Here is a 14,296-nt window from a genome sequence, read left to right on the forward strand (position 1 = left end):
AAAACAAACAAAAACAGTCATGGTGACATAGTCTGTGTTAGGGGCAACTCCAAGGAAAGGTTATGGGGTATGGACACGGTAACTCACAGAATCACTGAATGAGCAGTCTCAGGATGAGAGAGAACCCTTTTTATGTAAAGAGCCGCTTCACCAGGTACAGACCAAATTCACTTCCTCCCCATCTCTCCAGTACAGATGGAAGGAGATTCCATATTCCACATCTCCTTCCCTCCTTGACCCTTAGACAGGAGTAGTTCTACCCCTCCCTCCACCACCCTGCCCTCCTCCCTGATGGCCAAGGGAAGATATTTTTCCCAATTGGTGGGGATAATTCTCGGGTTCATAGGGCAAGGGCTGCCCTAGAGACAAAGGCACTGGTGTTGAGAAGCTGCAGTTCTTCCGGAATGGCGTGTCCAGAGTCCTGATGTTACTGACACCCTGGAGGAGTGCCGGAATGAGGACAGAGCCCACTCTCCACCAAGCCGGGGCAGAACAGCCTCTTCCCATCCCTTTCCCCCACTCCCAACAGCTGGTCACCCTCACACACCTGTAGCTGTGGTGCCCTCTGTAGCCAGAAGGTTTCAGGCTGTTCCTTATGGTAGTCGTGAGGCTGTGAGGGAGATATACTGAATAACTCTTGGCCTGAAGCTCCCTCTCTCAACCTCTGGGCCTGCTGCTTTCCCACAGCCTGTCAGGGCCCAGCTGTACAAGTGGGGTGGGATGGGTTCTTACCTTTGTTGGGGCAGGAGGCCCTGATTGCACCAGCTCCTTTCCATAGTCGTGGTGTGTCACAGACTTGACCTCAGAGTCCTTCCTTGTGGGTTCCTGCTCTGCCTGCACCTCTTTACTACATTGGCCTGGGGGGCATCAAGGCCATTCTCCCCTGATTTTTGTCCTCCCCCTCCCTTTTCCCCTTCACCCAGCCTCTCACCAGATCTGGTGGTGCAAGAGCATCTCCAGCACGGCTTCACGCTTCCCTGTGGGAGGTCAGGGAATGGACAGAGTGGGGGGAGTCTGGTTAAGGAACAGGCCCAGAAGAAAAAAAATTGGGGAAAAGGAAGAACTGAGCTTTGCCCTTACACCCATCAGACATTCCTCTCTTTTTTTCTCTGCTAGACTCACTCTGGCCCATTCTCTCATGTTTCACACCTTGAACTGGCTGAGAGTGGTTTCCCGGGGGCTGGTATGAGTCTTTCTGGGTGGTGCTGGAGCACATGGGTGACTGTGGCTCCAGGGTCAGCAGTCCCCGGTGTCCGTGTCGGAAAAAGAAACTCTCAGAGCCATCCTGCATGCTTGGGACTTGATCCAGGTGGTTGGTGGCTCTCTGTGGGCCCCAAGTTGAGTGACCATGATATCCTTTCTGGTACCCACCCTCATCAACTGGGGGCAGCCTTCAAGAAAAGGGAGCAGGTTAAACCCTTAATACCTCCTCCTCCCAGTTGTAGAGAAGGCACTGGCCCCGTGGCAGTGTTTCACTGAGAACCTTACTTGTCCCTTCAACCTCAGGGGGCTTCCACAGCCCTCGGGCACCAGGTTCTGAGACTTGCAAAAACTTCCAGGGTTGTTTCTGAGGCTCCCAGTGGCTGTGGTGACTCCAGGAGGCATAATTAGGGAGCAGATCTGCCCTGGGTTTTCTGAAGCCTGAAGGAGCAGAGGAGCTGAAACCAGGGCCCTGGCCAGAGCCTGGCCTATGCCTAGAATCAGCGGCAGGAGCAGGACCAGTGCCTCGACCACAGCCGTCGCCAGGACCTTGACCAGAGCCACTGCCAGGACCAGAACTGGAGCCAGGACCAGGGTCAGAGCTGAAGCCAAGACCAGGGCTAGAGCTGGAGCCAGGAACAGGGCCAGAGCTGGAGCCAGGAACAGGACCACAGCTAGAGCTAAGGTCATTTGCAGTATAGGGATTCCAAGCAATATGGGAAACAGAGACAGGCTCAAAGCCAAGTCTCCCGTGGCCTATCTTGTGGGTAAATCTGGGTCCAGTGTAGCGCTCCCCAAGAAGACTTTCAGAGGAGGGCTCCATGAGAAGGCTTCGTTCAGAGTAGGGCGCTGGGGTCTTTGTAGATAATGCAGCTGCTTTGGTAGTGGAGGCGGCTGCAGTGGCTGCAGCAGCTGCTGAAGTTTCTGCGGTTGCAGCTTCCAGGGCTGACCTATGACGGCCATCCCAATAAGGAAAGGGATCCGAAATGGACCCTAGTCCTTCGGAGCTGGGCTGTACGTCTAAAGATCTGAAAAAAAGTGAAAGCGGCAAAGTTGTCAGAAGCGCAGCAAAGCGAGTCTATTAACCTTCCTTGTCCCCTTAAGCGTGCAGCCAGAGCTGTGCCTCTCACCGCGACTGTGATCCCTCGGTAGACTCAGTGGTCTCCATCTTCAGAAGCCAGCTACCGGGTTGCCATAGAGACGGCAAATCATTCCAGGAGACTGCGCGGAACCAGAGCTGGGCTGACGGGGAGGGTGGGGGTGGAGGCAAGGTCTCTGCGGGGCGGAAGTCTTGCACCTGGCGTAGTTTGGGAAGTCTGCCTTCTGTCCGGCCTCCCTTCCGCCTCAGCCCGGCTTTTAAGGTTCCGCTGGCCTAAGGCCTCGACCTCCATACCTAAGCAGGGCTTACTGAGGCTTTCTAAGGTGGTTCTTTGCGTTGAACAGGCACAGAGCCGTTGTATCAGATGAAAGTCTACTTGGTATGTTTATGTTGGGGCAACAGTAGTTCATTCTCAAAAGTGGGGGCATCTTTTCAAAAATTTTAAGGATGAAAAGACATCAGACACAGCTTAAAAGCAAAATGGTGAGACATGGGAAATAGTCAAAGGGTAGCGACTTTTTTGGTGTGATTACTTCTCTTTCAATAAAAGGCCTTCACATTGACAATCCTCCTTCCAGACCCCCTTAGAACATGGTTTGGCATCTGAATTAAGCAAGTCCTGGGACTCAGTCTCTTCCTACTCATTCAGGCTTATTCCTACTGCTACTTTTCTAGAGGCCTGACCCAGGTAGACCATGAGTCCTAAGCTCTCAGATATATAGGCAAATGCTCCTTTAACTACAGGATGGGCCTCCTTAGTGTCTCAGACCATAGTCAAGGGGGATCATAGTCTTGAATCAGTTTTCTTTCCTATTTGTGGTATAAATCCTTATATATTTAAGACAGGGATCCAGAATTGAGGGAGAGCAAGTTTATTAGCATTACAGGGTGCCGTTTCCCCCCACCCCCATCCAAGCATCCAAGTCTGAGATCCTTGGTCATTTGGTAGGTTCAACCTGGAGGCCACTGGAGCTGTCGGCCCCCAAGTACGTGAATGTGCAGGTGATACACAGATTGTGCACCCAGCTTCCCATCGTTGATCACTGAAATGGAGCTTGGGTTAGGGGGTCAGGATCATGGGAAAGGTCAAAGAATGAAGATCATACTGAGGGGTAGGTATGAGAATTCATAGGTGAGGGGCTCAAGGGCCAAACGTCACTCACCAAGTCGGTATCCATCTCCCAGCCCCTCAGCCTTTGCTGTCTTCTTGGCCACAAGGAGAAGGTGTCCTAGAAGCTACAGGGAAAGGGGAAGGAGACATGTGGCTTCATTTACAGGGAGCAAAATTTCTAGCTGAGTACAGGGCTCCCCCAGCCAACCCTGGCCCTTTTCTTCCCACCTGCTGGTCTTCTTCTTCAGCCTGGCTAATGCGAGGAATGGGCTTCTTAGGAATGACCAGAAAGTGCACAGGAGCCTGAGGGGCCACATCACGGAATACGAGACACTGGGAGCAGTGACAGGACACAGGCCACCATGTTATTTCAACAGGCTGGATGGTATTTATGAAATTCCTAAGGGGATGGGTCCTAAGGGCGCCCCACCTGCTGGTCCTCATACAGAATGTCAGCTGGGAGGCTTCGATCCAGGATCCGGGAGAAGATGGTTGGGGCTGCCCCACCAGGAGCTGCCTGCTGGGCCTTGGCCACTTCATTCCCATCAGTCACAGCTGCAGCTCCTCGGACCTGAAGGTGGGTCAGACACACCCAAGGGAGGAAGCTGACAATACCTGTCTCATGTACTTAGTTGGGGCTGGCAGAGGCTGGCCATTAACTTCACCCTTCTAAGAACCTGTTAGTGGTTCCCACTCAAAGGGAAAGTTCCTCACTTTCAGAGCATCAGCAGCAGAGAGTAGGGCCAGATAGTGCTGGGCCTGGTTAGGTAACAGGCAGATTTCACTGCAGGATTCAGCAGTGCAATTGATTCCTGCTCCTAAAGGGTTGAGGAAATCTAGCAGTGTTCAGGGGAAAGGATCCAGAATGAGAACCTGGAGGCTTAGGTCCAAGTTCCTATTTCACTATTGAATTACCTTAGATAAATCCCTTCTCTCGGCTTCAAATATAAAGGGGGTGGTTTGCATCATCTCTTAAGACTACTTGGAACTCTTTCCATTTACTCTCACCTTGTTAATAAGTTTCCATTTACTTTCATTACTTGTTTTCTGATCTTTAAGCCGTGTTAACTATCTTATCCAGCTTTTAATACAATTGCCCTGTTTGACACAAAGGTGTCTGGGTATCACATCTGACCTCTTAACTGAATTTTCACTCCAGTCCCCTGAATCGGTGGAGGGAGGAGTTCATTTGAGTGAACACAACCCCAGCCCCTGGGGATTCAGAGTAGGGAAGTCCCAGTTTCCCAGGGACTGAGAGAAGGCTGAAGTCAGAGATGTCACATTGTGGGGAAAAGGGACAGGATGAATCTGACCCCTTGAGTCGCTGTGGCAAAGAGGAAGAAGGGGAGTTAGCATTAGCGCTCAGTAGAAAGCCAGGAGTCTGACGGGGCAGAAGACTGGCTCCCAGGAGAAAAAGCTCACGTCCCGCAGGGGGCACTGAGGAGCTGCCCAGAGTAGGCGTTCGGTCGGCTGGGAGATGGCAGCAGACGCTGCACTGACCCTGTGTCCACCTCGGTGCCCGGGCCTGTGCAGGGCGTCGTTCATCGCCGGTTCGTTTCTCTCGCGGCGAGGCTTTAAGAGAGGCTGCCGTGACCTCACCGCACAGCCCTGGAGCCTGCACCTCGGGAGGGGCAAGGTTCCCGGCCGGGCACTCGGGCTCCGGCCCCGCGAGGCCGCAGGGCTGCGCAGGCCGGGGGGAGCCGGGGAGGAACGCGCCCCCCGGCCCTGGAGGGCGTCAGAGCCCGCGGGACCCCTTCCTCGCCCCACGGCCACCTCTCACCTGCGCCCCCCGCGGCCCCGCTACCGCCACCGCCCGGCGCGCCGCGCACAGCCCGGCAGCCAGCACCGTGGCTGCCGCCATCTTCCCCTCGGCCGCGGAAACCTCCCACCCCGGCCAGCGCTCGAGCTCTGTGGCCAGCCGAGGTGGGGAGACGGGGAGCCGGCGAGCGGCGGCCATTGGCTCCGCCCGCGGCCGGGAGCGAACCCCATCATCCCATTGGGTCACGCTCCTGGGCCCGGCACGCCACTGGCTCCGCCGCCACGGTAGAGGCGGGATCTTTTCATCCCATTGGCTTCTTGTGCCAACTCGAGGGCGAATTTTCTACTCCTTTGGCTTCGTCCTCTAGTCAGAGTGAAAGTTCCTTTACGATTGGATCCCCTTGCTAGTTGCGCTGTGAGATAGTTTCTCACTCCATTGGAAGGATTGAGAGACCTGGAGGTGGGATTTTCTTCCAATTGGCTCACAACACAAGGCCGGCTCAGCTAAGGTTGCGGCTTGGGGGGCGGGGGTGTAGTGGGGCTTTTATCGTATTGGCTTCTCCTATTCGGGTCGGGCCCCTACTGGTGGGCTGGGAGGAAGAGGGCGGTGCTCCGTCACCTGCCGCGCAGAGGCTCAGAGGTTGTGGACCCTTTCATTGCCTTGGCCAGGAGGAGGGCGGGGTTCGGAGAGGGGCCGCTCCGCGCTTATTGGCCCCAGGAACCACCACTACCCCCTGGAATTCCAGGCGGTAGGAGTCCCGGAAGAAAGAGGAGGGTGGAGGTCGCCGGGCGGGTTGGCCTGAAGGTGAATGGGGCCGGTTTTTTTTTTTTTTTTTTTTTTTTAACTGGTGGGATAGATACCCAGCATTATTCCCTACAAGGACAGTATCAGCCCCTTGACCATTTCAAAGATGTTAACTTACTCATCTGAGGGCAGTTCCTTCTTAGTTTATGTGGTTGTTAAAATATTCCAAGACTAAAGATTCTGCAGTTTGTTTTCCGAGCGGTTTTTGCATTTTTCTTTTCCTTTTTTTTTTTTAACGGGCGGGGACAGGAGTGTCCTGTCTTTGCTGCACGACTAATAAGCAAAGGAATATGTATCCAATGTTCTTTCCTAATCAGAAAAAGTATGGGTTACGGTTAGCTCCGTGTCTGGCATTTTCAGTGAGCCGGGCGAGTTTGAAGGACAAGGGAAATGTATTACGGCTAGGTTAGAAGTATATTTCGTTCTGCTGGAATATATATTTTTTGACATCAGAAACATGGGGTCACAAAATGCTAATGTACTCACACCAGGAAAGTTTTAGTCTGAGGTTTAACACAGGAGAAAAGTCACCACCGTATCGTTAGTTTTTTTAGCACATGGCCTGACATATATAGGTGCTCAATAATTATTTGTGGAATGAATAACATTTGGTGTTTTCTTTCACTTGCTTTTCCATAATATATAATACATATGTATTACATATTATATTCTTTTTTTTTTTTTTTTTAATACTTATTTATTTATTTATTTATTTATCCATGGCTGTGTTGGGTCTTCGCCTCTGCGCGAGGGCCCTCCCCAGCCGCGGCAAGCGGGGGGCACTCCCCATCGCGGCGCGCGGGCCTCCCACCACCGCGGCCCCTCCCGTTGCGGAGCACAGGCTCCAGACGCGCAGGCCCAGCAATTGTGGCTCACGGGCCCAGCCGCTCCGCGGCACGCGGGATCCCCCTAGACCAGGGCCCGAACCCGCGCCCCCCGCACCGGCAGGCGGACTCCCAACCACTGCGCCACCAGGGAAGCCCCTACATATTATATTCTTATTCTTCCATTTACAGTCAATTTCCCATATTATTACATAGTCTATGTAAATATACTTTGTAATGGCTGCATAATACTTTCTTGAATGAGTTTATCACAGTAACCATTCCTTTATTGTTGCCTATTAGCTGAGTTGGTTTTACTGAGAGGTCACTATGGTGCTAATTGCATAATAACCAGTAATGGGAAATTCTACTTCTGGAGATAGTAATTATTTCTTTTGAATAGCCATATTATTGTTAGAGAGTCCTTTCTCCTCCAAAGGACAGACATTTGACCCTGTGATTTCCCCCAGGGGTTCTAGCAGTCAAATTTGCATGCCTTTCCTTGGAATAATAGAGGGCCTCCCTAAACGTGAGGGTATGTACACTGGCCTTTTCTGTGCCCTGGATGCTGCCGTTGTCGTGTGCCTCTGGGACAGCAGCAGCCCCTAGAGCTGCTCTGGAGAAGGGCAAGAGATAAAAGGTGCTGGGAAGAGGAAACCAGCCAGGAGCGGTAGGTGAGTACAGAACACTTTGAAACTGTTTATTTCTTTGGATTCTCATAGAGGCAGGTAGCACAGAGGTTATCCTTTTTTATAGATCCAGAAACAGAGGCCCCGAGAGGGAAAGTGACTTGTCTAAGATCACAGAGCTCATTAGTGTCAGAAACCCCTATTCCCCATAAGAATCACCAATGGGCTTCCTAGTCAATCCCCAACACTCACTGATTCTGGCCCCTAGCCCACAGTCTTCTCCACTCCAGGCTCTTGTGATCACTTGCAACTGCTCTCATCTGAAAGCTGCAGCGCTCTGCGGGTTCTGGCCACTGTCTCCTGTACTTTGATCCCTACCACTACATCTGCTACTGGACCTCATGAGACTTCTGTTCCTTTGACTGTTCCCTTTTTTAATCTGTCAATTGCTTCCTGGCTTCACTTTCCTTTCCTATTTGTATGGTCAGCTCCCCCCACATCCTCAAGCCTTCTTTTGCATTATTTTCCTGATTATCCTCCCTGATACCCTTCCCATCACCACCCATTAATCTAAATATTTTGCTTCTCTGCTTCTCTAACTAGGTTTCTGCTTCCAACTATACCTGAATCCCTAATTGCCCACCGATTAGGTTTTTCTCCAGTTTCCCTCATTAGCCTTCCCAAACCTTCACCTCTCTTCCTGTCTCCTACCCCCCACTCTTATCCCTCTCCTCCCCCACCAGCAACTGACCTTGTCTCCTACTTCACAGGGGAACTTCCACCAGATCCTACTCCCTGCAGCTCAGTGAAGGCCCCATCCTTTCTTCCATCCTTTCTTCCATCCTCCTTCCTCCTCCTGGTCTCAAGAAGTGGTGTTTCTCCTGTCCAGAGTGAATCCCTTCACTTTCGCCTTGACCCCATCCTCTCCTTCCATCTTTGGGATCTGGCTTCACGAGGCATCTTTCTCTTCTGTACCCTTCAAGGTCTTTTTCTCTACTGGCCCCTCCCCTTTTCCTAAATAAAAAATGCTTCCTTGACCCCACATCCCCCTGTAGATATTGTCTGACTTCTTCCCTGCTCCTTTCGTCTAAGTTTCTTAAAGAAATTCCTTCACACTCACTGCTGTTTGGTCCACTGCACCACTGAAGCTGCACCCTCTGAAGTCACCAAAGACCTTCTGATTGCAAAATCTGATGGACACTCTTCAGTCTTTGTCTTACTGGAGCCCCTATCTGTGTCTAACATCACTGCTCCTTCTTGAAATCCCCTCCCTCCTTGGCTTCCCTGAAGCCACTCTCTCCTCCTGATGCCAGAGCTAGCAGTTTGAACGTGGGTGCAGTGGAGGCAGATGGCTGGATCCGGCCTCTCTCCTGCCTGGTGCTCTCTCTCACCCCCTGTAGGTGCCAACTCCAAGGTCCTAGGGTGTCTACCCCAGGCTGGGCTCTATCTGCCTCATACAGAGCCAGTCAGATTCCAGTGGCTTTCCCTTTATTGCTGATCTGGGCCAGGCTCACAGAGGCCTGTGCCAGGTGTCTGTCCCTGGAGGAAGGAAGAGCAGAGGTGAAAGGGTCAGGTACAGGGGTCAGATATGGGGCCAGGCTGGACACTGCATGGGCTAGGGAGCCCAGGGGAACTAGGGTGGGAGCTGGGACGGCCAGAGGGCCCCTTCTCCTGGAGGGCCTCGAAGTCAGAGTTGTTGATGATGGCTTCTCGGAGGGTAGGCATCTCCGCGAAAGGCACATAATCTGCTCCTGGGGGTGGAAACCAGTGCGGGTATGGGATGCAGGAGGGAGGGGTGAAGTAGTCCTGGATGGGGTGGTTGGGGGCAGGAGTGCCTTCCTGCCTGGCCTTCTGATTACAGACCCTGGAGTGGGCCCCTACCCCAGGTTGCCCCCTCACTGTGAGGCCTCCCTCCTCGCTGCTGGGTCTCCTCAGTCTCAAAGAAAGTCTCATGTTCTTCCCAGCGCCGGTCACAGGCCGCACAGAGGAAATTAGACTCAAAGCAGTTGCACCAACAGCCTAGGGCAAGGGGGCAGCCAAGAAAAGTACAGGGTATTGGGGCTTCCCCAGGGGCTGACTACATTCTCATCTCTTCCTCACCAACCGCAAGCCCAGGTCTCTCCTCCCAGCTCCCCATCTGCATCCCCAAACTATTTGCAACCTATCCCGACCCATGCCCACCCCTGCACTCCCCTTGCTCTGGAAGGTACCTTTGACCTTGCAGGAATGGGACCTGGTAGCTGTGTGGTCTTCGTGGCTGTGTTTGCAGCGACATTGGGCTCTCCAAGCCCTGGGGTCAAAGGTGGCCCGTCTCTTGAGCCAGAACTCACCCACCTCCTCTGGGCGTGATGGGATAAAGCAGAACATGAGGCAGCGGCACTGGCCCACATTGCAGGGCACGGATATGTCTGTGAGGAGGGGGATGGATGGTAGGGTTAGACCAGCACCTGACAGGGTGTGGCTTTCCCATGTCAACCCCCTCCCGCAAACCAACACACACACACACACACACACACACACACACACACACACACACACACACACACACACACTTGCTCTCATACATCCCAACACATGACAGAGGACAGTTATCACTCCACACCTGAGATGATCTGGTGCTCTCTCAACAAGTGTCCACAAAAGCACTTGGACTCATCCCCAATCCGGAAACAGTCCCATAGATAATGGGGGCAGCGCCAGCCAATATAGAGACCTGGGTGTGGAGGGATTGAGTAATAAGGAAAAGTAAGAAGAAAAAATAGCCTAAGCTCCCCCCAAGGTGTTCTCATCTCTCCCCCCATGTGTATCTATCTCTACCCACGAGTCCTCATCCCTACCCCTTTAGACTTTACTCTTCAAGGTTTTCTCATCGCCCCACAAGTGTCTTCAGATCCCTCCCCACCCTAGGATCCATTCCATCTGTGTCAGCCTGTCAGAGGGAACTGAAGACGGTCTTCAATGCCGAGCAGTAAGATTATATGTGAAATTTTGTTTGATGATGAACATGTATCTCGCTGAGTTCTCTGCGACTGTGGGATTCTCATCTCCTCCCCTCCCAACATTAGAGTCCACCTTTGCTCTTTTTCCTTGAAGTGTCTAAGGTGAGGGAAAGGGAAGATGATGGGCCAGGTGGAGAGTAGATGATGGGGACTGGCTCCTAAGGAGCGTAGTATTGAAGGGACCTGAAGAGGAGGAGGAGGTGGGGCAGCCCTGGTGCCAGGAGGTAGGAGGAGGGCTTCTCTCACTTCTCCAGATTGACACCTTCGTACTTCCCTTCTGCGTTCCTGATGTTACTGAACTAATACCCTCTATAAACTTGAGAAGGGCTGCCTGTGGCTCTCCAAGGGTCAGGAGAAAGGGGGAGGCCAGAAGTCATGAGTGGTGAAAAGCAAAAATATAAGCTTGTGAGGCTAAGAAAGGAGGCATGGAGAGGAAGGTGAGGCTAAGACGTATCCCTGAGAGCGGGCACCAGCAAGAGGCCACCACGCTTGAGATCTGAAGCTGTCTGGCTTCACGGTTGGTCTCTCCACAAGGCAAGGGTGGTGCTGAGTAAATGCAGGAGGAGAACCAGAGCATTTCCCACTCAGAGTTTCTCATCCTCTGTGAGAGCTGAGAGTACCCCAACTTCGAGCCAAGAATCCTGAGTCCCCAAGGAGTGGGGCCTTTAGCTCTAGGACTCTTATTCCCATTTAAAGTTTCCAGTGAACTGTCACCTCCACCAGAAAGTTGTCCCTGACTTCTCCTGTCTGTCTAGGGGCCCTTCCTCTTGCCTTCTGTGGCTCTCATGCTACTCCTATCACAGTACAATGCATTATAATGGACTGTTCACTTGTATTCCGTTAGACCGTGAGTTCCTCCAAGGAAGGGTCAGTCTTTTCATCGATGTCCTAACACAGGACCTGGCACAAAATAGGTGCTCAGAGAATATAGATGCTTGACTGAATAAGTAAGTGAGCAAATTCCTTTAGGAGGGAAGAGACACTCCATATTCCAGGCAAAGCCCTGAAATTCCATAAGGAGAATGAGAAAGAGTTAGTGTCCTCTGGTCTTTGACTCTGGCCAGGACCACAATCCACAATTCTGTGCCTGTCAAACTAGATTTTCTTGTCTTTCCCATGGTCTCTTAGATCTTAAGCCTGACCAGGTGTGGTTTTTGGCTTTGATGCTTCTGACTTGATACTGCCAGCCTGTGGTATTAGTGCCCCATTGCAACAGGGAAGCTTGGGTGAAAGGGCAGATTTTAGGCCTAGTCACAATGCAGGTGGGCAGGGGCCAGGATTCCACTAGAGGAATTCTGAACTCTGTTCAGAGTAGCAGGATACAGTGCAGGAACAGGTGAGGTGCAGAGGTGAACAAGTGTTAGTGCCCATAGATCAAGGCCTAGCCTGAGGGCCTGGGAGAGTCAAATTCAAGCACCGATGTGGGAGTCACTGCCCACCTTTCAGATGAAGAAGACTGGAGTTTGAAGCAGGGGAATGGCAGTTATACCTCAGACTCTACTTGAGGGGCTGCAGTGATGACAGCCTTTTTTTTTTTTTTTTTTAAACTTTTGGCCACACCATGCAGCATGGGGTATCTTAGTTCCCTGACCAGGGATTGAACCCGTGCCCCCTGCAGTGGAAGCGCAGAGTCTTAACAACTGGACCACCAGGGAATTCCCCATGACAGCCTTTTAATGGAGTTCCACCAAGGGGACTAAGGCCTTTTGCTATATCAGAGCAACAAGTCACCTGGAAACTGTCCAGGGTCCTGGGCCATCTCTGCCTTAGGATCTGTTTGGTGCAGGCTATCTGAGCCTTCATTCAGCCACCTGTTCCTGCCTGTCTATATATGAATATCCCCACTTTTTGTCTGCATCCACCCTCATCTGCCTTGGCCTACCTGCCTGCTCCCCTCCCAGATTCCAGGCAGGTGGCATTGCCATTTCCACCAGGGCTATCCATTGAACGGGCAGTTCCTAGATCCTGTTGGATGGGAGGATGGCCATGGGCCTGTCACCAGCCCCTGAAAGGCTGCCTGGGCTCACCTGTTTGGATGGCATTCAGGGCTGCCTCCTTCTCCCACTGGAAAAGATAATTCACCTGAGCACCAAACTTCCCTTTGTGCATTGCCTTAGTCACTTCCACCAGGTCTGCCTGCTCAGCAGGGACCACTGGGTGGATGGTGTAACCTGGGGAGGAAGGGGCTGAGTAATTAAGGGGAAGTGAGGAGGCCCTAAAACTAAGAGAAGGGGCCAGGTCAGAGAGTAACTCAATCTCCTCCTCCTGGGGCAGGTTGAAGACAGTGATGAGAAAGGGGGAAAGGGCAGGAGCAATTACGGCTGACTCCTTTCTTCCCCTTCTTCTTGTCCAGCTGGTGTTCAGGCTGAGCTGCGTGAGCGGTGCTGTCAGTGGCAGCCACCCCTTTCTCTCCCTCTTCTTCCTCTTCCCCATCTTTTGCAGATGTGTCCAGGTGGACCTGGGCTGGAAGGCCTGAAAGGGAGTGCTTTGGAACGCTCTCAGATTCAGAGGTCTGGATAGACCTCCTTGTCCATGAGCCCTCACTGGAGGAAGACTCAGAGAAGGCTTCCTTCAGATAATCAGAGGAAGACACAGAGACACAGCTTAGTGATGAGGTCTGAAAAGTAAGGTGTTTCTCTGGGTCCTTGGAGATGTGAGTCTCCAACTGGGTCTCAGGGGTAGGGGTCTCCAAAGGGACCTCAGAGGCAGAGTGTTCTAAAGGAATCTCAGAGATGGAAGGCTCCCAAGGGGTTTCAGAGGTGTGGGTCTCTAAAGGTATCTGGGAAATGGATGGCACCATATGAGATTCAGAGGCAAGGGGCTCTAAGGGGATTTCAGGGATAGGGGGCTCCTGTGAGTCCTCAGCAGAGGGGTCCTTTGAAGAAAGGCTCTCTTCCACATCCATGGTGGTATGAGGCTCTTCTGTGACCTTGTCTGCTTCCATCTAGTGGTAGAATAGGGTACACGTTTCATTAGGTTGGGATTGGAGGGTCTGCAAGTCAGGATTCACAGGGGGCTATGGAATTAGGATAAAGTTTTCAGTGTACCTGAGATATAAGGGGGAAGCCAGATGAGCTCTGGGCCAGGGTATGGTGCTGGGAGCTTCACCCATGTGCCTAGACCCCATATCGCATACTGAAAGGCTGAAGCAGTCAGAATCCCATCAGTAGATGGTAGCAGAGGAGGGGTCCTAACATAGCATCTTGGCTGGTCCAAGAGCAGGGTTCTGGGCATAACTTAGGACCATGGAGGTCAGGCTGTGGAGTTCTAGAGACTGGGAAGACCAAGCCAAAGTGGGGGTTTGCTCCCAAGAGTGCAGGAGGATGCCATGACCACAGTCTAGTTTTGTCTAGGGGCCCCTCCCCCACCCCTTGGTGATGTCATTCATGTTCAAGGCTTCAGCTACTTCCAGCTGTATGCTGATGACACCTGATGACTCCTAAATCCATATTTCCAGCTCAGACCTCTTTAAACCCCTGTACTTCAGTCATACCCAACTGTCTGCTGGACATTGCTAAATGGATGTCCTACAGGGCATCAAAACTGAACTCTGAGAATTATCCTAGAATTCTCCTTTCCCCTCAGCCTACATCTTAAAATGGGCACCAAGGACTATATTTCCTATCTTCTAAATATCCCCTAAATCCATTCTCTTCTCTCCTTTCTCTCCAATTTTGTTCAAGTTCTCATCATTTTCTACCTGGATTATGTAATAACTTTGCCCCTCTGCTGCCTTCCCCAGCATATTAATCCACTTTCCCATTCTTTCATTGATTTAGGTAACTTTTACAAAGAGCCTAATCTTAACACTTTTACTCTGGTACTGGACTCAGTTGAAAGAATCTGGGAAGAAGACAGGTTAGCCAAAATG

General features: G+C 52.0%; 3 protein-coding genes across 5 annotated transcripts; all 3 read right to left on the reverse strand.

Moving 5' to 3' along the window:
• Positions 1–7: 7 nt before the first annotated feature.
• SPAG8 (sperm associated antigen 8) lies at positions 8–3,015 on the reverse strand. Its single transcript, XM_007196982.3, has 7 exons — positions 2,331–3,015; positions 1,427–2,228; positions 1,150–1,324; positions 932–977; positions 733–847; positions 548–610; positions 8–438 (listed from the first exon to the last, which is right to left on the reverse strand). Exons 1-7 carry the CDS (start codon positions 2,366–2,368, stop codon positions 241–243), a joined length of 1,437 nt encoding a protein of 478 aa, XP_007197044.2. The 5' UTR covers positions 2,369–3,015; the 3' UTR covers positions 8–240.
• Positions 3,016–3,155: 140 nt separating this feature from the next.
• On the reverse strand, positions 3,156–5,349 carry HINT2 (histidine triad nucleotide binding protein 2). Of its 3 annotated transcripts, none has more exons than XM_057548314.1 (6): positions 5,191–5,323; positions 4,911–4,982; positions 3,841–3,981; positions 3,639–3,743; positions 3,463–3,535; positions 3,156–3,353 (listed from the first exon to the last, which is right to left on the reverse strand). In XM_057548314.1, the coding sequence occupies exons 1-6, from the start codon at positions 5,269–5,271 to the stop codon at positions 3,340–3,342; spliced, it is 486 nt and encodes a 161-aa protein (XP_057404297.1). In that variant the 5' UTR covers positions 5,272–5,323; the 3' UTR covers positions 3,156–3,339. The 3 variants fall into 3 exon arrangements, with proteins under 3 accessions (XP_057404297.1, XP_007197047.2, XP_057404296.1); XM_007196985.2 differs by having other exon boundaries at positions 3,156–3,342; positions 5,191–5,321; XM_057548313.1 differs by lacking the exon at positions 4,911–4,982 and having other exon boundaries at positions 3,156–3,342; positions 5,191–5,349.
• Positions 5,350–6,764: 1,415 nt separating this feature from the next.
• On the reverse strand, positions 6,765–13,369 carry FAM221B (family with sequence similarity 221 member B). The gene is made up of 5 exons (XM_007196986.2): positions 12,772–13,369; positions 12,453–12,593; positions 10,029–10,139; positions 9,637–9,834; positions 6,765–9,445 (listed from the first exon to the last, which is right to left on the reverse strand). Exons 1-5 carry the CDS (start codon positions 13,367–13,369, stop codon positions 9,282–9,284), a joined length of 1,212 nt encoding a protein of 403 aa, XP_007197048.1. The 3' UTR covers positions 6,765–9,281.
• Positions 13,370–14,296: the final 927 nt, after the last annotated feature.

This window comes from Balaenoptera acutorostrata, chromosome 6 (genome assembly GCF_949987535.1).
Source record: "Balaenoptera acutorostrata chromosome 6, mBalAcu1.1, whole genome shotgun sequence".
In the NCBI taxonomy this organism is placed as follows: domain Eukaryota; kingdom Metazoa; phylum Chordata; class Mammalia; order Artiodactyla; family Balaenopteridae; genus Balaenoptera; species Balaenoptera acutorostrata.

Coding starts and splice junctions, on each gene's coding strand:
- SPAG8 (XM_007196982.3), bottom strand. CDS start 2,368: ATGGAGACCACTGAGTCTACCGAGGGATCACAGTCGCG. Junction 848..931: donor CTCTTGCACCACCAGATCTG/GTGAGAGGCTGG, acceptor AGGCCAATGTAG/TAAAGAGGTGCAGGCAGAGC. Junction 439..547: donor AGAGGGCACCACAGCTACAG/GTGTGTGAGGGT, acceptor GCACTCCTCCAG/GGTGTCAGTAACATCAGGAC.
- HINT2 (XM_007196985.2), bottom strand. CDS start 5,271: ATGGCGGCAGCCACGGTGCTGGCTGCCGGGCTGTGCGCGGCGCGCCGG. Junction 3,982..4,910: donor GGCACCGAGGTGGACACAGG/GTCAGTGCAGCG, acceptor ACCCACCTTCAG/GTCCGAGGAGCTGCAGCTGT. Junction 3,744..3,840: donor TTCTGTATGAGGACCAGCAG/GTGGGGCGCCCT, acceptor CACTGCTCCCAG/TGTCTCGTATTCCGTGATGT.
- FAM221B (XM_007196986.2), bottom strand. CDS start 13,369: ATGGAAGCAGACAAGGTCACAGAAGAGCCTCATACCACCATGGATGTG. Junction 12,594..12,771: donor GCCTGAACACCAGCTGGACA/AGAAGAAGGGGA, acceptor CCTCCCCAGGTT/ACACCATCCACCCAGTGGTC. Junction 10,140..12,452: donor CCTGAATGCCATCCAAACAG/GTGAGCCCAGGC, acceptor CTCCACACCCAG/GTCTCTATATTGGCTGGCGC.